At 43.0% G+C, this 23,437-nt stretch overlaps 2 protein-coding genes across 25 annotated transcripts; one reads left to right on the top strand and one right to left on the bottom strand.

The window, feature by feature from the left end:
- Nucleotides 1-3,087: 3,087 nt before the first annotated feature.
- Nucleotides 3,088-3,552, bottom strand: LOC136507854 (lysine-rich arabinogalactan protein 19-like). The gene has a single exon (XM_066502452.1). It carries the CDS (start codon nt 3,550-3,552, stop codon nt 3,088-3,090), a length of 465 nt encoding a protein of 154 aa, XP_066358549.1.
- Nucleotides 3,553-12,309: 8,757 nt separating this feature from the next.
- LOC136506549 (uncharacterized) lies at nt 12,310-15,633 on the top strand. Of its 24 annotated transcripts, none has more exons than XR_010771641.1 (6): nt 12,310-12,908; nt 13,088-13,113; nt 14,594-14,632; nt 14,755-14,876; nt 15,013-15,065; nt 15,602-15,633. XR_010771641.1 is itself a non-coding variant. In XM_066501462.1 (5 exons), exons 1-4 carry the CDS (start codon nt 12,718-12,720, stop codon nt 14,841-14,843), a joined length of 345 nt encoding a protein of 114 aa, XP_066357559.1. In that variant the 5' UTR covers nt 12,310-12,717; the 3' UTR covers nt 14,844-14,876; nt 15,013-15,163. The 24 variants fall into 24 exon arrangements, 5 of the variants coding, with proteins under 5 accessions (XP_066357559.1, XP_066357560.1, XP_066357558.1 ...); XR_010771642.1 differs by having other exon boundaries at nt 14,739-14,876; XR_010771640.1 differs by having other exon boundaries at nt 14,755-15,065; nt 15,602-15,628.
- The last annotated feature ends 7,804 nt before the right edge of the window (nt 15,634-23,437 follow it).

The raw sequence follows: 23,437 nt of genomic DNA, 5'->3' as shown, positions 1-23,437 counted from the left end.
TCACATATAATCCATAACCATGACAAATATCATCACAAGTTGTCCACAAGTATCACATAGTCCACAAATATCATCCAAGTGCCGCCACAAGTGCCACCATTCACAAATAAGCATCACAAGCACAAGTCCATCTACCTCTATTGTTGACGGCCACTCCACCGGTCCCACTGCGATGGAGGTGTGCCCTGAGCTGGAGGTGTGCCATGAACATCATTCGATGCCGCCGATTGCCCCTGCACAAAAGAGAAGTGATTGTATATATAGGGGGGGGGGGGGGGGGACAATAGATCAGAACTGCTTGCCTCGTCTTTGTCAGTATATATAGGTACACATGCGTAGTGCTTGCATTGCACACTAGTAGTATATAGGTAGTACAGTACTGTAAGAACCACGAGAGTAGCAATGATCAAGTTTTTTTGGGAGTATGAGGCATCAGGATACATAGTTGATTTCAAGCCGCTGCAACACAGAAACCAACACATCTTGGATTTCTGCACTTAGAACATGGACAAGGCACGACGGCCAGCTGCTCCCCAGCAAGGCATGCAGCCGCTATCTCCCGTGGGACGTGAGAACCATGCAGTGCTAATGACATGCTGACTGTACGTGCACCTACCGCCTGTGCCTGGCCATGTACTGATGCCACAGGCAAGATGTTCAATGACAGTTATTACTGTCTAGTGATGAACACTTGAACAGCATCTGGACGAGCTTGGTCTACAGCCACAAGAAACAGTCCAGGTCCAAGTGTCCAACCAAGGACGAGTTTTGGTTCAATGAAGAATTTGCCATGCCGATTTGCAGACAATAGAGGTGTGTGGTACCACGAATTGTCAAAGGTCATCTCACATATTAGGGTCATATATCCATATCCACATTCACATTTAGATTTAAAGTAGAGAAACTCACATGAGTGACAGCAGGATCATTTGGTGGAGTGAATATCATCGGTGGCGGAACATAGCCTGAGTAAGCTCCAAGACCTTGAATATACTGAAACATCTGCTCCATCCTCCGTCGATCCTCCTCAGCCCTTGCCTCAGCCTCCTCCCGTCGCCTCCTCTCTTCCGCCACCTCGGCCTACAATATTTCACCCCAATGTTACAACGCAAAGCAAAGGTATGTAAAAATCAATGAACAACGAATAAAACAGAAATAACCTTGAGTGCCTGCACCGTGTGCTGTGTACAGTCCGGCCATGTGCGTATGGCCGGGCTCGAGCTCGTGCTCCTTGCTCGAATCTCGGAGAGAGACCTAGTACGGGCCGGGTCGATTGCGCCGTCGCCAATCCAGTACCGCCCGTGCTTCTTCCCTCCTCCCAACCTCATGACGACTTCTCCATCAAGGTCCTCGGAGGTGGTATATGTATTCTTTTAGAATCTTGGTATTATAAGTTGTTTCTTGAAATATATATGATTCCGCTTTTTAGATTGATTAATTAATATGGACACACAGGACATAGATGACGACTATGAATATTTGATGGAAGGAATAACCGTGCTCCCGGACCTTACAACTCTGCACCTCATTGTAATGTCAAGTGGACATTGCTTTGGGGATAGCTCATTACATGTTCTCAGGATTTGTACTGGTATAAGAAAGCTGGTCCTGGAATTATCAAGTTTTCCCGAATTGAAGGTAAAGATGTGCTTTGCTTATCTAAGACTCTCTAGTTAGCTAAAAAGAAGAGAAATATAGCCCCAGATGTACAACTTGTGTGGTGGGTGCTAGTAGGTCACAGATATCGTAAAATGCTCAGCTTGGTCAATTAAGTTTCTTTAGATTGTATGTAATGATGACATGGATTGATTCAGCGTGGCTAATGATCTTGAAGTAATTTGGTTGTCTCATAATTTGTTTTTAGATTCCTCTACTTTCATGGCATCCAAATTTTTAGTTGATCTCATCATGCTAATATGCTTTGTTGTTGTGTCAGGAACCATGCCCATCAGGCTGTATTTGTGGGCAGCAGTCAAACTGGCAAACTGAGGAGCTTGTGTTGGTTTCCCTACAAGAAATAGAAATCCATGGATTTGGACGATCTGAACATGATATTGGTTTTGTGGAGCAGCTATTTGGTTGGGCGAAATCACTGACAATGGCGGCAATATTTTTTGATGAATCGGTCACTGAAGGCGTGGCCAAGGAGTTGTGCTGGATGTTTCAGTTCTTCCGTATGCCTAAATTACATATAGACTTTAGGTATCATAACAACAAGAAGGTGCCTGAAGAATCTATTCTACAATCTGTTAGCTTTTGGCAGCCGGACATGGATACTACTTGCTGTAAATATGTATCTTTTCTGCATAGTTATCAGTCTGTTTGAACTTTGAAATATACAGAGGTGGAAATATACAATCCCTGAAGTTTCAGTAGTTTTATTTGTATACTAAAAAAGAAATCCTTTTAGCATAGAACAATCATAACTACTTCCTCTATTCCAAATTACAAGGCGTTTTAGCCTTTCTAAATACATAGCTAATTTTGTTATGCACATAGATATAATTTTGTTATGCACATAGATATACACTATATCTTGATACATAGTAAAAGCACACTATAGAAAAGTCAAAACATTATATAATTTGGAATATAATGGAGGGAGTATTTGTTCTGCAATGTGTGTTAGCTTTTGATGATACAGTATATCTCAGGGTATTTAGGCAACAACATAATCTGATAACCTTAGGCATGCTGCTCTTCTTATCTGATAGAATAACAGCAGTTAGTTTTGCAAGGATTTGGTCCCTGTTTCAGGCACAAACACTCCATCCTCATCCGGGAGCTCTAATGGAATCTCCTTAGACAAAGTAGAAATCCATGATGAGTTGTGAGGATCTGAACTTGAAGCTATTTTGTGATCTGACTGTCCAATTGGGTGACAGTGCTAAAATAATTTTACAATAAACATTGTAAAGGAAATAGCCACTACTAGTTATCAGATGCTCTCTGGAGATCATCGTGCACTATATATATAGCGTCCCTGGCTATCAGAATTTTACAATAAACCTTGTTATCAGATGCTCTTTGGAGATCATCGTCCACTAGTCATCAATTCCAAATAACATGAAAGAGATGAACAAGGGATTACCTAGGTACTGCACAGGAGGCCGGGCGCTGGAGCCTGCGTCGTCGGCGCGCGGGGGAGGGCGCCGGGTGCGGGACGCCGGGGGCCAGCCGCGGGAGCCTGCGTCGTCGGCGCGCGGGGACGGGCGTCGGGTGCGGGCGAGACGAGTCCAGGCGGCGGGCCGCCGGAGGGAGCGGCCGGCGTGGGCGGGCGGGCGTGCGCGGGGCGGCACGCAGGCGCGGCGTTGCAGGCGGGGTGGCGTGCGGGGTAGTGACGGGGGCGGCCAGCGGGCCAAACTTTGCCGGTGGAGGCGGCTTCGGGGCCGCGGCGGGCGGGCGAGTGTGCCGGGCGCGAGCACGGCGGGCGGGCACGAGCGGGGCAGCGCGGGGAGAAGGCGCGGCGGCGCGAGGATGACGGGAAGAGCGGGGGGCGGCGCTAGCAGGGGCGGTGAGGGAGTGAGGGGACGGGATTGTGCGTGCGTGCATGAGTGAGTCTCGGCCGTGCCAGTTAAGTCTTCGGTCAGGCCTTTGCCGAGTGTCCGCGATCCGACACTCGGCAAAGCTGGGATTTTTTTAAAAAAAAACATTAAAAATCTTTGCCGAGAGTCAAGCCAATAAGGCACTCGGCAAAGACTATACTTTGCCGAGTGCTAACCCTAGGACACTCGACAAAGATATTTTTAAAAAAAAAACTTTTCTATTTCCTTTCCCTTTTCCTTAACCGTTTTTTCCAAATTTGTTCCAATACACTTTGAAAATACCTTGTCAAATTCACTCAACAATGCAAATTTGATGCTTCAGCGAAAAAATAGACCATGATTTCATATAGTTATAGCTCAAATTCCATTTATATAATTGCAATTAAAAATTAATAATTATCAAATGGATCCAAAAAATCACTAAAATTTAACATGACACAATCTTTGATGTCTATTGGCTATACAAAAAGTTTCGGAGTCAAACCACATCTCGACCGTTACTTTCACTCCAAATCTTACCAGATCATTCTCAACAATCATGAAACTTCTTCGGAGATGTTTCGGTTTGTAAGCAATGTACGTGACAACTTATGCGACACCTTCTCAATTTTTTACCACAGCCTCCACATATGATATCATGACATCTTATCAAATTTCATGATTTTCGGACTTCCTTTCCTTTTTATAGAATTTAAAAACCATTCAACCACACAAGCTCGGGGTCATATTTCCGAAATAAGATGTTCGAAGCCCCTTATAATCTTATAGGTAAGGCCTCAAACTGGGTTGAATAACATGAATATCAATTTTATACTCATTTTTTTTCCAAATATTTGAATCACTTGCGGTTCAAATTTAACTTAATTCAAAAAATTGCTTGAAATGCAATTAATTAGTTAAATATAGCAAATAAATTCAAAAATACACCAAACTTAAGCATGAAGTACCACATGTGGTACGTGGAGAGGTGAAAATTTTTGAAGTGCAGGAGTAAAAAAAATTATACTTTGCCGAGTGTCTGCTTTTGACACTCGGCAAAGAGCCTCTTTGCCGAGTGCTGCATTTTAACACTCGGCAAAGAGCTGACGGCCGCAGGCTGGTTTAACGGCGGGCTAAAATTTGCCGAGTGTGAGACGTTGACACTCGGCAAAGAAAGTCTTTGCCGAGTAGCATGTCTGAGCACTCGGCAAAGAGGACGTCTTTGCCGAGTGCCGACCCTGAGCACTCGGCAAAGACCAGCTTTGCCGAGGGTCGTGTCGTTGTCGAGTGTTCGAGTTTGGGCACTCGGCAAAGACATCCTTTGCCGAGTACCCGATATAAAAAAACTCAGCAAAGTTCTTAGCACTCGGCAAAGCTTGCGATTCCGGTAGTGCATGCATCAAGTCCCATACATGAATCTTCCATGAATTTCAATACTTGTTCTTGTTGATCCAAGGGCGTTGCTGCTATCCTTTTAGTGTCTTTTTCTGGTAGATGCCCGAGGCGGGGGACAACACCACTTGAAGATGACTTTCCTTTCCTTTTTTTTTCCTCTCATCGTCTTCTTGACACTACCGGTGACTGGCTCTTTGCCGAGTGGCAAGTGGTTTGCCGAGTGTTGTTTTTCGGGCGCTCGCAAAGACGCCTTTGCCAAGTGTTTTTTTTGACACTCGGCAAAGAAGCTCTTTGCCGAGTGTTTTTTTGACACTTGGCAAAGAAAATTTCAAAACATATTTTGAAGCAATAAATTAATTCAAATGAAAAAGTTTTCAACTACAAAGTTGTATAACTCATCAAGATGTACAATGTTTGTTTTGGTCTTTTCTTCATATGACAAAGTAAAAGTAAATTTGTTCACAAATCTAACATATCTCTCTTGTAGTTTATGAAACTACAAGAGAGATATATAAGATTTGTGAACAATGTTAGAACGACCATGTCGGATGAACAGATGACTAAACAACCAAAATAAACTTTGTATATCTCGAAAAGTTATGAAACTTTGTAATTGGCAACTTTTTTATTTGAAATCATCTTGTCATGCAAAACTATGTTTGAATTTCAAAAATTTAAAATTTGAACTTTTCAAACGACCTTGGATGGAAAAACAACCAAAATAAACTCTGTAGATCTCGAAAAGTTATGAAACATTGTAGTTGACAACTTTTTGATTTGAAATCATCTTATCATGCAAAACTGTGTTTGAATTTCAAAAATTTAAAATTTGAACTTTTCAAACGACCTCGGATGGAAAAACAACCAAAATAAACTCTGTAGATCTTGAAAAGTTATGAAACATTGTAGTTGGCAACTTTTTGATTTGAAATCATCTTGTCATGCAAAACTGCGTTTGAATTTTAAAATTTTGAAATTCAAATTTTGTAAACGACCTCGGATGGAAAAACTTCCTAAACTAAAAGTGTAGATCTCGAAAAGTTATAAAACTTTGTAGTTTACAACATTTTATTTGAATTCATTTAGGGCCTCAAACAAGCAATTTACACTACTGGACTCGCATGCTTTGCCGAGGGCCCTTTATCGGGTACTCGGCAAAGCCTTTGCCGAGGGCCAGGACGGCCCTCGACAAAGAAAAGAAGCCGTCACGCGCCGGCGCCGTTGGCGGTTTCTTTGCCGAGGGCCGACCCTCGGCAAAGAAATGATTTTTTTTTGAATTTTTTTTGCCGAGGGCCTCCTCCCTGGCCCTCGGCAAAGAAATTTTCAGGATTTTTCCAAAAAAATCTTTGCCGAGGGCTATTGCCAGGGCCCTCGGCAAAGGTTTTTTTTTTAAAAAAATTGTTTGCTGAGGGCCGGCCCTCGACAAAGAAAGTTTTTTTTTGAATTTTTTTTAAAAACCTTTGCCGAGGGCCTGCTCTCAGGCCCTCGGCAAAGAAATTTTCAGGATTTTTCCAAAAAAATCTTTGCCGAGGGCTATTGCTAGGGCCCTCGGCAAAGGACCCTTCTTTGCCGAGGGCCTTGGTTATTGCCCTCAGCAAAGAGACATAAATTTTTTTTGTTTTTTGTTTTTTGCATTCCATCGACATAAGCATTTCATATATATACATACATATATCAACCATCACATAGAACCCATTTTCTCACAATATATCACAACCATAACTGTGAACCACAAATCACAATATATTACAACCATAATTCTAGATGTTCATGCATCTACACAGGGCACAGGGCACATTACACAATAATTTAACACAAGTGATCCATGAAGAGTTTATTCATCATAAATTCACATGTCCCCAATCCAAATAGACCGAACTGTACAGACTAGTGAACTAGGAATACAGCAATACGACAGCCCTTATATACTGTTGGTTTAGAGCAACATGCAAATCTTTACTACACAACAGGTCTAGCTCCTAAATACAGAGTTCACAGAAACATTTGGACAGCACAACAGAAAAGTCCTTGCTTGCACAAAAGAAAAGTCCTTGCTGGAGTTGACATCACTACAAATATGGGTGTGACCCAATGACCTACAAGGAGTAGAGTTATAGATTATGCACTCTGCAAAAATAAGATATTATCTTTATACACAAGGCAGCCAGATCAGTACTTGCAGGACACAACTATAAAATCTGTACAGACCTCTTGCACTCGTTTTGATGTAAATTAGAGACAAATAGGAACAAACAACATGAGGGACGGTATGTGTACTTGCAGTTCCCAGTTAGCTACTACAGAATGTATTTGGAATAAAGGGAAATGGAAAGAAATTCAAAGGAATTGAATGTAGCAAGAGACAACTACTTGTAAAATCCACCAAGAGACATTGTCATAGTGGTCTGCTTAGTCTGGACTATGGAAAACAGACATTGGCCCATTATTTTACTTCGAACTCTTTTCATTTCACTTCAAGTCTGATACTTCTTAGATAAAGATATGTTGGTACAGATATTTTTGCAAGTCATTCATTTTTCATTCCTTTCTTTCCTTGTTAAATTGATCAGATACTACCTTAACTTGTTAAGATCTTTTGCTATCTTAAGATTGGTAACAGGAAAAAGAAAAAAACAGTTGCACAAATGACTTTTTTTCATCCTATTTGATTATCTGTTAACAACACTAGTGTTAGTGTGACCAGCATCTGTAAATCCTACAAAAGGAGCAACTACTTTTGTTTCTTGTAGTTCAAGAGCCAACTGATAATAGTAGTAAGATATCGAAGTACTACTATAGCTGCTGCTTTAGCTGAGCACAAGCATATCCATAATATTGCATAAATGATAGATGCAAATATTTGCACACAATTACCCTTGCGATACTTCCCTGCAAGCATATTAGGAACCGTTGCTGTAAATTGGAGTGTATGGAGCAAAAAAGGGAGTTTTGTAATTAACAATGTGCCGTTACTCGCAAAAAAAGGGAGGGAAAAGCTACACATAACATCAGTCTGAAATTAGACTGGCCGGGCAAGCAGTAACGTGAGGAAACACAAAAAAACAGGAGCAACTAAAGGCTATTGCTGCACAATAGAAGCATGCACAAATGAGACGCAAAGGCAAAGCAAGATATACCTATAAAAGGGAGAAACCTGAACTGTTGGCCCCCATCTGTAGGTACAGTAGCAGCACCTGAAATCTGAGGGCAGGAGGATGGTGAAGATGACAATGAAGTTTTGACACGCTCACAATTGCAGATTCTACCTACTTGGCCAACAGCTAAAAAGCCAAATGAAAAATATCAGACTTACTTTTTAAAAAAAGGGCCCGCCCTTCATCAGACTTACTTTTTAAGATAGAACAAATTAATTTATGCCACTATAACAGTAATTAAGAAAACAAAAACAAAGAGGAGGGCAAATAAAATGCAGTTGGCTGCTGCTTCAGGTCACAAGCATGTGCTAATATGCAGTTGGCTGCTGCTTCAAGTCACAAGCATGTGCGGCAGGGTAACAGGTATATGTGAAAGTTTGTTAAATACTCGACAGCGGAGAACGGTCAGCTGCCAAGCATAGAACCAGAGATGATGCACAATTAAGTTGATAAGTATGTCATCGCCGTGATGTAATCACAAGCTATTGGTGAGTCGTGCAAGCAATACATGAAAGGGAAAGCTAGCAGTCATAATTTGCAGCATGGAAGACACAATGAAGGTGAACAGAGTTCGGACCAAATAATCACAGCAGGAAGCTTATACTACCTGAATAAGGCGAAGGGGACAGGGGGTCTCAGATCCAGCCAACAGACATGGATGGTATGGAAGATTCGGGCATGATCTGAAATTTGTGAGGAGCATGGTTAGACTAAGAAGAACCTTTGTGTGTAGCAGAAGGGTAAATAGGCAAACTGGACCCGTTATGAACAGGCGGCTCACCATGGAGTCGATGTACTCCACGAACGGCTCCCAGTACCTGTGGTAGAGCTGCTGCGACCAGTCGTGCGGCGGCCTCGGCGTGCACACGCTGTATATCTTCCTGCGTCAAGGGGACGAGAACTGTAGATCAGAGCCGGATCGAGGTGGGAAACCCTAGAGCTGCCGTGAAGGAGATGGCGGAGGCGAGGAGACACCGGTTGACGCACCGAGAACGGCGGCACCGTGCGCGTAGAGCACTGCGAGGAGCAAGATCCGGGAGGGAGAGGGTGCGGAGGGCGAGATACTGCGGTGGGGCGAGCGGAGGCGGCGATGCGGCTGTGGGGCGACGGGCCGCCGCCGTCCGCGCCGAGCACTGTGAGGGTCGTGAGGCTCCGCGCACAGGACGATGTGCCGGCCCGTGGGCTGCAAAGGCGGACGCGGTGCTTGGCAGCAGTAACCTCGCCGGGGGCGGGGGCGGCTGCGGCGCTCGGTGGCGGTGGGCACGGTGCGGAGGGACGAGAAGCGTCGGGAAGGAGCAGAGAGTGGGGAAGGAAAAGCAGAAGCTGGAGTATTTTTTTTTAATTTTCTTTGCCGAGGGCCATTGGCCCATGCCCTCGGCAAAGATCCCTTCGCTGAGGGCCAAGCTAGGCCCTCAGCAAAATTTTTTTTGTTTTTTTTTTGAACTCAGTTTTTTTGTGCTATAATACATTATTTAAAACTCAATTTTAAAATTTGGGTCAATTTTGACTTTTTTTTATATATTTCCCTAATTTATTTCTTTTCGTTGTTTTTTTCGAATATTTCAAATTTGAACTGCAGGTGGATGGAATAATACAATTTAGTGATTCAAAAAATGTTATTCATGGTATTTGGTGTATGTTGAGTCCCTATTCACGAACTCGCATCAAATTTCGGGCATCTTCTTCACATAACATGTCGAGAAACTTGTCGGAAAAGTGTTTTTAAATTATATAAAATCCATACGAAGTCCAAAAATCACGAAACTTGTCGATGTGTCATGTTATCGCATGTGTAGGCTGTGGTAAAAAATTGAGAAGGTTTCGAGCGAGTTGCGACGTCGGATGCCTGAAACCCAGACATCTCCACATGAGGGGGACTAAATGTGATGTGGAGATGTCTGGGTTTCAGGCATCCGACGTCGCAACTCGCTCGAAACCTTCTTAATTTTTTACCACAGCCTAGATAACATGACACCTCGACAAGTTTCGTGATTTTTGGACTTCGTATGGATTTTATATAATTTAAAAACACTTTTCCAGCAAGTCGGTCGTCATGTTACGTGAAGAAGATGCGCGAAATTTGATGCGAGTTCGTGGATAGGGACTCAACATGCACCAATTAACATGAATAACATTTTTCGAAACACTACATTACAATATTCCATGCACCTGCAGTTCAAATTTGACATATTAGAAAAAAATCAAAGAATCGAAATAAATTAAGGAAATATACAAAAAAAGTCAAAATTGGCCCAAATTGTAAAATTGAGTTCAAAACAATGTATTGTAGCACCACAAAAAAACTGGGCTAAAAAAACCAAAAAAAAAATCTTTGCCAAGGACCTAGCCTGGCCCTCGGCAAAGGGCTTCTTTGCCGAGGGCCTCGCCTCGGGCCCTCGGCAAAGACGATTTATATAAAAAAAAATTGGCTGAAAAACTGGTTAAAAAAACTTTATCGAGGGCCTGGTCTAGGGCCCTCGGCAAAGACTTTTTTTTTAAAAAAATTTTTGCCGAAAAACCGGTTTCACAGAAAAAACCTTTGCCGAGGGCCTAACGGGTGGCCCTCGGCAAAGCTTGACGGGAATGGCTGCTGTGACCCAACGGGCCTAATTTGCCGAGGGCATCTTTGCCGAGGGCCGCAGCCCTCGGTAAAGATTTGATTTGTCGTGGGCCTGTATTTGCCGAGGGCCGTTCTTTGCCGAGGGCTCCTGTGGTTGGCCCTCGGCAAAGTGTGTCTTTGCCGAGTGCCCGAGATTTGGCCCTCGGCAAAGCCTCAGGCCCTCGGCAAAGCACGCGTTTCCAGTAGTGTTGCACTTGGTTTAGTATAATATGTTGGGAACTAAAACGGAATCTAGACATAAGTGACAGTGTGGTGTAGTGGTAGAGGAGGTTCGCGCGTAGGGGGAGGTCGCGGGTTCGAATCCTGTCGGCCGCGTTGCTGCGAAATTTACGCGAAAAATACCGGAGATGGGCGCGGGGGCCTCCACCAATTAAAAAAAAATTCCATTTTTTTTTTCCATTTTTCCCATTTTTTCCGGGTTTTTTTTTCGGTTCCAACTTTACCGAGTGTCGGGCACTCGGCAAAGGCTCGCCGAGTGCCCGACAAAAAAACACTCAGCAAAGACACCTTTGCCGACCCATTTTTGGCCGAGTGTCTTTTGCCGAGTGCAGCACTCGGCAAAGCCTTTGCCAAATGCAAATTGGGCTTTGCCGAGTGACCCTGGCACTCGGCAAAGCCACTGAGTCTGGTAGTGTGACTGATTCTGACATCTTAATAAAAAATTGTAATTTATTTGGATCTACCGGTTGTGGCACCATCTCCCTTGCTTTTTTTTTCTTCAGCCCTTTTCCTGAACAACACCCTGCATTCTGCTTGGATTTCGGACCAGCGTTCCTCGTGAGTCATTGCCTCCCAGCGTTCCTCAGGAGTGACTTCAGGCTCCTTTGGTTTCTTCTTTCTCTGTGTTGGCTTGGGAGGCGGTGGTCGCGACTTCTTAAGTGGTGCAGCAGGTTCCTTGCTCGGGGCTGCTCTTAGTCCCGGCGTCGTCGTCGCCAAGATGTGGTGGAGATGGAGACCTTGATCGAGCACGAAGCGACGGTCCCGGTGGTGACGGTCCTGGAGCAGGCCGTGGTGGAGAAGTCGGTCTTGACCTTTGAGGAGATGGTTGCGGCCGGGGTTCTGCGGGGAGCGGTGATGCCTCCGTGCCGGGATGATGACGTAGCGTTTGCGCCATAGAATGATGCCTGCTTGAAGCGCATCTCCTAGTGTCCTTTCCCCATCGCCTCCCGGGAGCTCGAGCTCTAGGCCTTCATATTGGTTATCAGCGAGCTGCTCTACTCCGACGCTGGCGTAGCCAGGTGGAATCTCCATGCCATGGCTTGTCTGCCCTGCCAGGATTGGTAAGGCACTCCCGTACGCCACCTGTACATATAGCAGAAATAAAGATGTTATTCAATTCAACCCAAACAAAGATGGCCAGCTCCTCTGAAGGAGCACCTATGCACGTCACCCCAAAATCTACCGTCTGTTGGATCTGAGAATTTACGATCAAGATTTTGCTACACCAGCTTTTGCCCTGAATCAGCTTCGCTTACCTTTTGTGTCTCAATCAGCTTTCTTCAGCTTCTGTTCTCATCACCCCGCTTAACTTCACTTCAGAATCTAGATATCTCACCTTCGACTTCCCAAAAAAAACGCGTCTCTCCTCTTCCTCTCCGTCTCAATTTCCCCCGAAGCGGCGGCCACAGGGGCGACTGCGCCGGCCGAGACGGCGGGCGCCGCCCTCCTCCTCCCGTGCCTCCTCCTCCTCCGCACAGCCTTGCCTACCTCTTCTTCCTCGCCGGCGGCCGTGATGAAACCTAGCTGCCTCTTCTTCCTCGCCGGCCCCCCTGCGCTGCATGCGGTCCGCGGCCGCTCGACGAAACCCTAGCCGCGTCTTTCTCGCCGGCAGCAACGGCGGCCAAGTTCGCCAGCTTTGTATGGCGGTGCATCACCATCTTATTCCCCTACCCCTCTCCTTCTTCCTCTCCCTCTCCGTGTGGTGCCGAAGGCGCGGTACGGGGCGAGCACCCTACCCGGTGCGAGCGCGCACCGTACCGTAGCGACGCGGACGTGCGGTGGCGTAGGCAAGCGTGCGCCCTCCATGCGTGGCCATGGGGCGGTGCAGGGCCGGTGCGCCCTCTGGCGGGCCACGTCGGTGAGCGCGGCTTTGGGGCAACTGGGCGGAGCGCGCGACGGCTCCGACACGACCAGACCAACAAGGACCACCTCGTCGCTTTCCCGGCTAATCCTCTCTCGCCCATCTTCCCCTTCCTCCGTTCCAGATACTTATTGGTGAGGCTCCATTTTTCTCCCTCCCCTCGTGCTCTTCCTGCTGCACACCACAGATGAATTTATTTGAGGGGTATTTTTCACCTTTGTCCCTTTCCTGTTTGGTTTCGAGGATTCCATTTGAATCCTCTTCGATTCTTGGTGATTCGAACTGAATCTTCTCCGATTTTTGCGGATTACAGGAGGAACACGCTGATAGAGAAACGAGGTACTGACCAATCAGTTCTTTTGAGGAAACATATAAGCTGATGACTTTCTTGTACTTTTGTCCAATCTGTAATTTTCTATGTATATGGCCAGATACTCCTACAACATGATCAGGTGATGATCTACAATATCTGATGATTACATCATAAATTATGTTTAACTTTTACAGCAATGATCACGGGAGATCTTTCCTTCTTGTGTTTTTCTTTTTCTAGAATTCAGCCTATTTTCAGTGAGTTCCATTCTTAATGTTTGGCTGATTTGGTGTGTTCGAGTTTTATTAGAATCAAATTGGGTTTGAACCCATTCCTGGTGAATTTTGGACAGCCTCCGTTTGTACACTGCATACTATTGTGCTTTTGAAACAATGGTTTTCACATACACATCAATAGCAAAAGCAGCACTCTTCTAATTTTCAGAAACGTGACTCCTTCCCAGCAACAGTTACCTACTCATTGTCCTTATCTAATTTTCCCACCTTTTATTGGTTTGATTTTTTTGGTGAATTTGAGAGTTGTTTAGTCAGCAGGCTTATGTACTGTTCCGAAACTTATTGAAAAGCAATAGTTGCCAGGCTGCTTTGGTTTCTCAGTCTAGCTGCAATGCAGCATGTGCTATTCCTCCGACCGCCAGATAGCTGCTGACTGAGTTTGGACAACAAGTTCAATCCGCTGAACCTGGTAGCTGCATCTCCTTTCAGTGTTTTAGTCATCGGGAGTAGTAGGATTTCGGTGGCTGCAATCTACCAGGAAAACATCAGTTGTAGCTAGGCCAATATTATCTATGCACTCCATAGCTTGTGTAACAAATTTGTACTATTCTGGAATTCCGAATACAGGTATCTTATTTGCGTTTGCTTTTTTCAGTTCCTAATTCCCATGACTCTAGACAAAGGAAGTTATCAGTCATGGTTGATCCTATCCGTTTTACCTTGAATCGTTGCATCCATTGTAAAATGCTTATCTACTTTTTCCTGTTTAAAACTAAAAGCTGGGTGCTGATCAGGTACTGCTTCGCATCCATCTAGAATCCACTGTTCTCTATTTTCATACATAAAAATAGATGTATTGTCTTCTATCTCCTGCTTGTTTCAAAGTTCTGCTATACACATATTAGAGTTTCATAGTATGATAGTACAAGTCTTGAATTTCCATTGGTAGTTCTAGATTTGCCTACCACATTAACAAGCAATTTATCCATTGCAAACTTGGGATCAAAAGAACAAAATCAATGATGCTTTGTACATTCACTAAAATATTGTGTTTCTTGTGCTTACTCACACTTAAATTTGAAGCTCCCTCTTCATGACACTGCTTAACTGCTAATGTCGATTTATTGTACAGAGTATTGCTTCATCTGGTTGATCTGCTATTTTTTTATAATGCCTCTTCTGAGAAGATTACATTTTAAGTTTACATAAGCTAGCCTTGTATCTTGCTTCCAGTAATTTGTTAACATGGTGGTACACTCTATTTTTTCAGAGAAACAAGAGGCAGTGAGGAAGCTGATGGAGACCTCAGGTATCTATGAATTTTTTTCTAAATCTCTAAATGTCTTCCCTCCTAATGCTACAGCTGTCATATCCTCCATTGATTATTATATGCCTTTAATACGTTGGGGCTAAAGAGAATTCAGGGTGTAGCTTTTTTAGAGCAAGGTGGTGCTGGAGGTTTTGTCGGTATCAAATTGAAAAATCCTGAAATGAAACGTGTGTGTGCTTCTATGGAATAATTGCATTATGGTTCTACCTCTGCTTTCTATTAGGTAACTAAAGGTACCTGTACAGATAAAAAGTGGTATGCATTTCCATCAATTTTGTACCATTAAATGGTGCATTAACAACTGTGTTCCCTGGACTAAATATAGTGGCCTGATCCTATTCATGGCTGCTGATATGCAGGTTCTTTCCCTTATCAGGATCTCGGGTTGATGATATTTGTAGCTCATTCTAAGGTATCCTGTTTCTTTGATGTTAGGTTCTCATAGTACATGCTCATTTCTTTTTATTAATCTTACATATAGTGCCATGATCCTTTTCATGGACAAGTGCTCTGCCAATTTGAGTTTTTTCAATGGTTCTTCCACAAACATACCATGTCACAATTTTTTGAGTGCCTCGTCCAATAAGAGATTGAGAAACATATCATGATCCGTGTTAGGATTCGATTCCTATATTTTTTGAGATTCAACGCTTTTCCTTGTGTTCTATTTTTTAGATTTAAGAGGAATATATATCAATTGAGTTTAGGATAATAGGTACATTTAACTCTGCCCAGCTTTACCCACTGTTAACATGATTTCACCATGATATGATATTTCATTACAATCTAGGTTTACCGTGCACACGTTATTCTTCAATTTAGTTTGCAAACAAATAATAGTACCCAGTCCTATTTTTTGCATTTCAGTATTGGCATCCATTCATCAATAATTTAACGTACCCGCTGATCACAGCTTGCTAAGAGAACTTCCTATTTGCTTTCCTATAGGTCCAGGAGGGAGGACACGAGTGTCTCCACCATGGAAGCCAGGGAGAGGCAGGCCACAGCCAGCAGCTGCATCGCCCAAACATTCTGCTGCGTGTACTCATGGGAAAACACCAAAAAAAACAGCACAATAGATATTCTGTACGAACGATCCACGAAACCAGGGACAGATCATACATGTTCGATATTCTTGCATTGCAAGTACCGTACGCCGAAGCCCTACTTGTGTGATATCCAGGCCATTGCACCACCATCTATGGTTAGTTAAAAGACGTAAACTTACTTGCTTCCTTTACAGCCTATTGAATGTATCACGATGAGCATTCTTAAGGTACAACGATGTGGCTGCGGACTAAACTTATGTGGCTATCTATTTCAATACTTAGAATAATACTTATCTACTGTCGTAATGCTACCACACCATGAACTAGATTAAAGTCTTTGCTGTCGCGCCTCAGTTTTCTCAGATTTTTGACCGCACGGGCGCGCAAAAGTGCGCGCCCCACCACTAGTTAAACTCCAATCCCGAGGCGTGGATCGATGGATTGAGAAGATTGCATAAATATTATGTATAAGAGTATACCTTAATGCACTACTACAGAATGGACTTGTTGTCCCGGGCGGTAACAGCCTTTAGTCCCGGTTACCGTGCCGGGACAACGATCCCAGGACTAAAGGTGGAACCTTCAGTCCCGGGTCATCGAGCCGGGACTAAAGAGGGACCTTTAGTCCCGGTTGGTAACACCAACCGGGACTAAAGGCCCTCCAGCCGAGCAAACCTGGTGCACCCTTTAGTCCCGGTTGGTAACACCAACCGGGACTAACGGTTCACCCTTTAGTCCCAGTTGGTAACCCCAACCGGGACTAAAAGTTCCTTTTCTTTTTCTTTTTTTTTGTTTAATTTGTTTTCAGTTCAGTTACACATATTTGTTTAATATATAATATGTTTTTATGTATGTATTCTACGCTGCTAATATAAATACACGCATGCGTATAATTACATCTAATTCTCATCTTGAGCATTATTATATTCGAATAAAGTATAAAACTATATATATTATAGATATATATATATGTATATATACAACACTTTCATAATCTTGTTCTCAAAAATAACGATATCAATAAACATTTAATTTACATCATTTATTCCTTAGGATCAAAGTAGAACTCGCCGTTGGGATTTAGCACTTTTTCTAGAAGATATCCTGCTATTGACTCTTGAACTGCTTTCAGATGGTCTTTTTGCATGACCCTTCGTTTCAACCATTCAGTCTTGCATTTGAAATAAAAGGAAAAGTATTAATACACATATATGTATATATATTCATTTAAAAATAAATAAAAATTGATATATACGTACTCTGAGGACATCTTCAGGAGTTCTTCTTATGTGCGCAGTGATAAATTCACAAACGTAGTATCCACATAAGTTATTACCTGGTTCCTGCCGCAAACACCACTGTACGAGAAGAAGATTATTCTCATCATCTCACACGTAAATTGAAGTACGATATAGTAATTAAACACGTGGGGAAGTGTATATAGTACAACTTACTGGTATTTCAACTACATTAAGTGGTGCCTTGCAATCCTTGCGATGTTGCCGAATAAACTCTTTCCAAACCCTGTGCGACCAATAATGTATGATCGTTAATAAATTATGGCAAAGTCTATTCAATAATAGTTGTGCGCGAGAGATCAAAATTACCCCTGGATAATGTTTATCATATCTTGGTATAGTGCCCGTTCTTTTCTCAACAAGTCAAAGATTAGTAACCGACTTGAGTTTAACTCAATGACAATGAGTATCCAGTGAAAACTGCATTGGTTTATACACACACGTACATGCATATAAGTTGTATTGATATTACATAAAATGTGTAGACTACATTATTATTAACACTTACTCAAAGTTGTATGGGAAAAGTATTGTTGTCTTGTCGTGCTGCTTCACGAAGAACATCATGATATTCTCCTATGCTTCAGATACCCATCGTTCCTTGACAATAATACCGGTTTTGAATACGATATAAGGATCAATGAAGCCAACACTGGTGTCTTGTATTCTTTGGAGCTCTGACATCTGGAATCTGTATATAAATATAAGTTACATGTGAGGATAATTATATACACGTACGCATGGAAGTGAGTTTATTAAATAAAAGTAAGAATCACTTACAAACAAAAGGAGCTAATGATTGATTTGTCCAGAGCGTCCATGTGGTATAGTTGATGCAATTCTTCGAAACTAATATGTAAGATGTCATCGCCACGGAAGTAATGATGGTCTCTAAATCTGACAAAGATCCACTGCTCACCCCTGCCACACGCCTACATATACCACTTGTTGAGCAAGTACATTTGCGTACCCAATTCATTCAGAGCCGCAGGGTTGTACAGACTTTTGCCATATTTATAAGTCTTCTAGGTATCAACTTCTAGGTTCTGGATTGGAGCTTTGCCCGTCAATTGATCCAAGGTTAAACCAGTATCTTGAAAAAAAAGCATTAAGGGCTTGAACCGACACTTCTCCAGAGTTGTCTGGTCGATAGACTTCTATGTTGGAACCATATTGATTAGCAACAACAAGATTTTGCATTGGTTGCTTCTGTTGTCCGAGTTGTGGGACATCCTTCCCTGATGCTCTTTTCCTTTTCTTATCTGCATCATGTGACTTCATGAGGGAGCGGTCATAGTCTGATAGTGGCGAAGGCTTACGAAGTTCAATCAACTTTTTCTTGTGAGCATCGACCTTCTGCCTCAGCACCTCTCGTGGTAGGTAAAAGTACGGCTTCTCCTTAAGCTTCGCTTGACTCTTCTTTTTGGTATCTATAAAAAAATCTTTTACTTTTTTGTCTTCTTCAGTTGCTATTTGCTCATCAGTCTTTTCAGAAAGTATTTCTTGAGAAATAACTCTTTTTCTCGGGGTCTTCTTTGCCGCCAGGACCTTAGACGTCTTTGTAGTGCGTCGCTGTGGAGGGGGTGGGGGCGGTGTTGGAGACCGGCGTGGAGGTGATGTGGCCGATGTTGGTGGAGACCGGCGTGGAGGCGTTGGAGATCGTTGTGGAGGCGGTGGGGCCGGTGTAGGAGTTGGAGATCGTTGTGGAGGCGATGGGGCCGGTGTAGGAGTTGGCGATCGCCGTGGGGATGAAGTCGTCTCGCCCCCCGCGACGCTGTGATGAGATGGGGATTGAATGATTCGGCTAGGCTGGGGGGAGACCCTGCTACAAAAACAAGTTGTGTGTCAATTATTTTTTAAGCCAATAGAAAATTAATGGAAAATAATATTTCATTCACTTTCATTCATACCTAGGGTGAGGTAGGGGAAGCGGTGGCGCCCCAAGAATGATGATGAAGCGTTTGCGCCATTGAATAAATGTCTTCTCTGCTTCTCCTAGTGTCTTCTCCCCATCACCGCCTTCAATGTCAAGAGGAACATTGCTGTAACCTTTGAGCACTCTATCGACCGAGACGCTAGCATATCCAGGTTGAATAACTGACCCATGGATTCTTAGTGTCTTCGTTCGGTCTATTGGAGATACAACCCCGACAGCCACCATGATTGATGCATTATTACCATCTAGAATGTGCAGCTCACATGTTGTTAGAGGCTCGGTAATGTCATCAACAGGGAAGCACAACCCAGCGTCATCTTGAATAACTGGCAGCTCCGTAGAAGCACAATTGCTTTTCATCTGACCAACGGGGCTAATGGTGACTCCCGACGTTGATTGCGATTGCATTTGACTCATTGCTAGCTGCACTTGCCTCTTGATCTCCTCCTGCATTCTTGCCTCAAGAGATTTTTCTCGTTCACGTGATTCAAGCAATGCTTGTCGTGACTCATCAACAAATTGCTCCAATGCACGGATTCATTCTGCCTCCTCATCCTTCTTTCTTTGGCGGCTTCTGTAGGTATCCTTGTCTACTGGGAATGCGTATAGCCACGGAACCGCTCCATAGCCTCTTGTTCGACCACCGTGTTCGGGATTCTCTAGGGCATATGTCAATTCATCCTTCTCTCTGTTGGGCTTGAAAACACCACTATCAGCTTCTTCCCTAGCACGAGCTAGTCTCTGTGTTGCTCTCTCAATGTTTTTGGCTAAAAATTAGCTTGCTAGTGTCTGGGTCTAGGCTTCCCCCATGAGCGTAGAACCAATACTTCACGCGTTGAGGCTAGTTCTTCTCTATTGTTTCAGGTATGATTTCCTTGGCAGTAATCTCTGCTTCTAGGTTCTGCCACTTGGGAATAGCACTCTTATAACCACCTGATCCCATGCGATGATGGTATTGCTTCTGTCGGGCATTCTGTCGATTCCTCATCACACGTTCCTCACTGTCTTGGGATGTCTTGTATTCTACGAAGGCATCCCAATGGGACTCCAACTTGACAAATGCCTTAGCATTGAAATTCGGTGTAGCATTCTTCAAGATAAACTTTTTATACAATGTCTTCTTCCAACTCTGGAACAATGTTGCCATCTTCTTCATTGTCCAATCCCTCACTAGCTCCTTCAAAGCATCATCTGCTTGTAATGTGAAATGCTGAGTGATATCTCTCCAAGCTAGGTTCTTGTCACGATCAGATACAAAACTAACATTAGGAGCGGATATCTTCTGCTTCCATTCACGAGCACTAACTGGGATCCTATCCCTTACAACGAACCCACATTGATTGACATATGTCTGAGCATGTGGTCCCAATGGTTTGCCAGTGTCGGTGTCGAATTCTGATATTATGAAACGGCCCTCTAATGACTTTTTTGGCCCTCGGACTTTCCTACTTTTGTCGGTGGTTGATGTAGATCCAGAGACCGGCTACATGAGTAGAAACACAACGATTAACAACAAATATACGTATGCATGCATTTTCTTGCGCGACAATTTGTTGATCTTCAACCACCGGCATATTCAGGATATCCTCATAATCAGCAAAGTACTGACTCGTGTCATCTACATGCACATTGGTGCCGGCGTCGATAATATCTACCATTATGTCATCACTCAAGTTATCATCCGGAGCAGCCATTTGTATCTTCAAGATAACACATAGATAGAATTACTATGGTACATAACATAAGCACATGTTATAACGCATATAGAATTACTAAATCCAATTAAATATAATAACACATAATATTTCATCAACATGGAAATAAGTACATGTATATATATACACATAGAATGATACAATATATTTTCTCTCTCTCTCAACACATAGAAATAAGTGCATATATCTATATCTCTAGATATGCATGTGATACACATAGAATGTCTCTCTAGATACAATTTTCTCTCTCTCTTAACACATGAAAATAAGTACATGTATATATACATATAGAAATAATTAAGTACATATGTATACATATAGAATCTCTCTCTAGATATAATATATATAGAGAGATAGAATATATAATTACTAAATCCAATTAAATAAATCTAACATGAAATTAGATAAACTAGTAATACTGTAATAGATAATACATTTTAATCTAACATATATCAAAAACTATAATAAAAAACTATCTAAAAAAACTATCTAAATAAAATACTAATTAAATTTTAATACATTTAAATCTAATATATCAAAAACTATCTAAAAATAACTAAAAAACTAACAATAAACTACTAATTAAAATTTAATACATTTTAATCTAACATACAGCCGAGACTTTGTAAAAAAAATCTAAAAAATATGGCCGATCGAGAGCAGCAGATCAAGATCGAGTTCGACGGAGGCCGTACGGCGTGGGCGCGCGGGAAGCGTCGGCGACGGAGGGTGGGGTCGGGTGCGGCGGCGGAGATGGGATGCGGCGATGCGGGCCTGGAGAATGGCGCGGCCGGGCGGGGGTAGACGACGACGGTGGCGCGGCAGAGACGAGCTCGACGACGGCGGATGGCGCGGCTAGGCAGGGCTGAGCGACGGAGGCGAGATCGAAGATGAACAGAACAGACGTTCGATATATATAGCCCGCGACCCTTTAGTCCCGGCTAGTAACACCAGCCAGGACTAAAGGACATCTAGTCCCGGCTGGTAATACCAAGTTTGATCATCTCAGCAAGATCTACAATTGTGAAGTCATAACATATTACATAATATCCGTGTCTAAAACAGAATATATTAAACATACATCGTTGTATCATGTGGGCACAACAGTGAATTTCTTCTTGACATATGACCCTTGTTTATGATCTTGTCGTAACTATAGAGTGTCTTCATCATTTAACATGATGCTTGGATCTTTCTTCACTATGAAGGGTGGAATTTAGACATTTCTTTCGTAATCTTCTAACATGTCTGACTTGTCTTCAATTCCCACTATATTTATTTTCCCAGAAAGAATTATGTGGCGCTTTGGCTCATTGATCATTGAGTTGATGTCTTCGTTTTTTCCTCTCTTTGATTTTGTAGACATGTCTTTCACATAGAACACCTGACTCACATCGGCAGCAAGGACGAATGGTTCCTCTTTGTACCCAATATTGTTGAGGTCCACTGTTGTCATTCTATACTCTTTGTCGACTGTTACCCCTCCTCCGGTCAGCTTCACCCATTGGCACCGGAACAAAGGGACTTTAAAATTAGGTGTGTAGTCTAGTTCCCATATCTCTTCTATGCGGCCATAATATGTTTGTATATTCCCATTTGGATCTGTTCCATCTATGCGAACACCACTATTTTGATTGGTGCTCCTTTTATCTTGGACAACTATGTAAAATGTATTCCCATTTATCTTGTACCCTTGGTACGTGAGGATATGCCACGATGGCTGCCTAGCCAACAAATACAATTGCTCATCAATATTGTCATCACCTTGACATTCTTTTCGCAACCAACCACTGAAACTTTCCATGTGCTGACGCCTAATCCAAGCTTCAGTCTTCCCTAAAAATTTGGATCGTAAGAACTCCTTATGTATCTCGATGTACGGATGCACCAATGACGAGTTCTGAAGAACTGTGTAGTGTGCTTTATTAAAATAATCGTCTTCCATGCCGATATATGTTTTCTTCCCTAAAGTTCCTTTACCACTGAGTCGCCCCTCGTGTCGTGATTCGGGAATGCCAATCGGGGCAAGGTCAGGAATAAAGTCAACACAGAACTCAATGACCTCCTCTGTTCCATAGCCCTAGGCGATGCTTCCTTCAGGCTTAGAACGGACTTTCACATATTTCTTCAAGACTCCCATAAACCTCTCGAAGGGAAACATGTTATGTAAGAACACAGGTCCAAGAATACTAATCTCCTTCACCAAATGAACTAGGATGTGTGTCATGATATTAAAGAAGGATGGAGGGAACACCAACTCAAAGCTGACAAGACATTGAACCACATCATTCTGTAGAGTAGCTAGTTCCACTAGATTGATTGCCTTCTGAGAAATTGCATTGAGGAATGCACATAGCTTCACGGTGGCTAGACATACATGTGGAGGTAGAATTCCTCTTAAAGTAACTGGAAGTAATTGCGTCATAAGCACGTGGCAGTCATGGGACTTTAAGTTTAGGAATTTCTTATCTGGCACATTTATTATACCCTTTATATTGGAGGAGAATCCCGATGGGACCTTGATGCTGCTTAGACATTCGAACATGCTGTCCCTCTCTTCTTTGCTAAGCGTGTAGCTAGCAGGACTTAAGTAATGACGTCCATCATCTGTCTTCTCTAGATGAAGGTTGTCTCGTTCTTTCATGCCCTGCAAGTCCTGGCGTGCTTCAAGTGAATCCTTTGGCTTCCCGTACATACCCATGAATCCTAACAGGTTCACACAAAGATTCTTTGTCAGGTGCATCACGTTAATTGTGTTGCGGACCTCTAGGACTTGCCAATAGGGT

Source organism: Miscanthus floridulus, chromosome 15 (genome assembly GCF_019320115.1).
Source record: "Miscanthus floridulus cultivar M001 chromosome 15, ASM1932011v1, whole genome shotgun sequence".
Classification (NCBI taxonomy): Eukaryota; Viridiplantae; Streptophyta; class Magnoliopsida; order Poales; family Poaceae; genus Miscanthus; species Miscanthus floridulus.
Note: the sequence above shows the minus strand (reverse complement) of the source record. Positions and strands in the feature narration are given on the sequence as shown.

What these genes read in the sequence shown, in the direction of transcription:
- LOC136507854 (XM_066502452.1), bottom strand. Translation starts at nt 3,552, where the DNA reads ATGCACGCACGCACAATCCCGTCCCCTCACTCCCTCACCGCCCCTGCT.
- LOC136506549 (XM_066501462.1), top strand. Translation starts at nt 12,718, where the DNA reads ATGCGTGGCCATGGGGCGGTGCAGGGCCGGTGCGCCCTCTGGCGGGCC. An exon ending in TCCGTTCCAGATACTTATTG is followed by an intron (nt 12,909 to 13,087) that starts GTGAGGCTCCAT and finishes TGCGGATTACAG; the next exon opens with GAGGAACACGCTGATAGAGA. An exon ending in GAAGCTGATGGAGACCTCAG is followed by an intron (nt 14,633 to 14,754) that starts GTATCTATGAAT and finishes TTCAGGGTGTAG; the next exon opens with CTTTTTTAGAGCAAGGTGGT.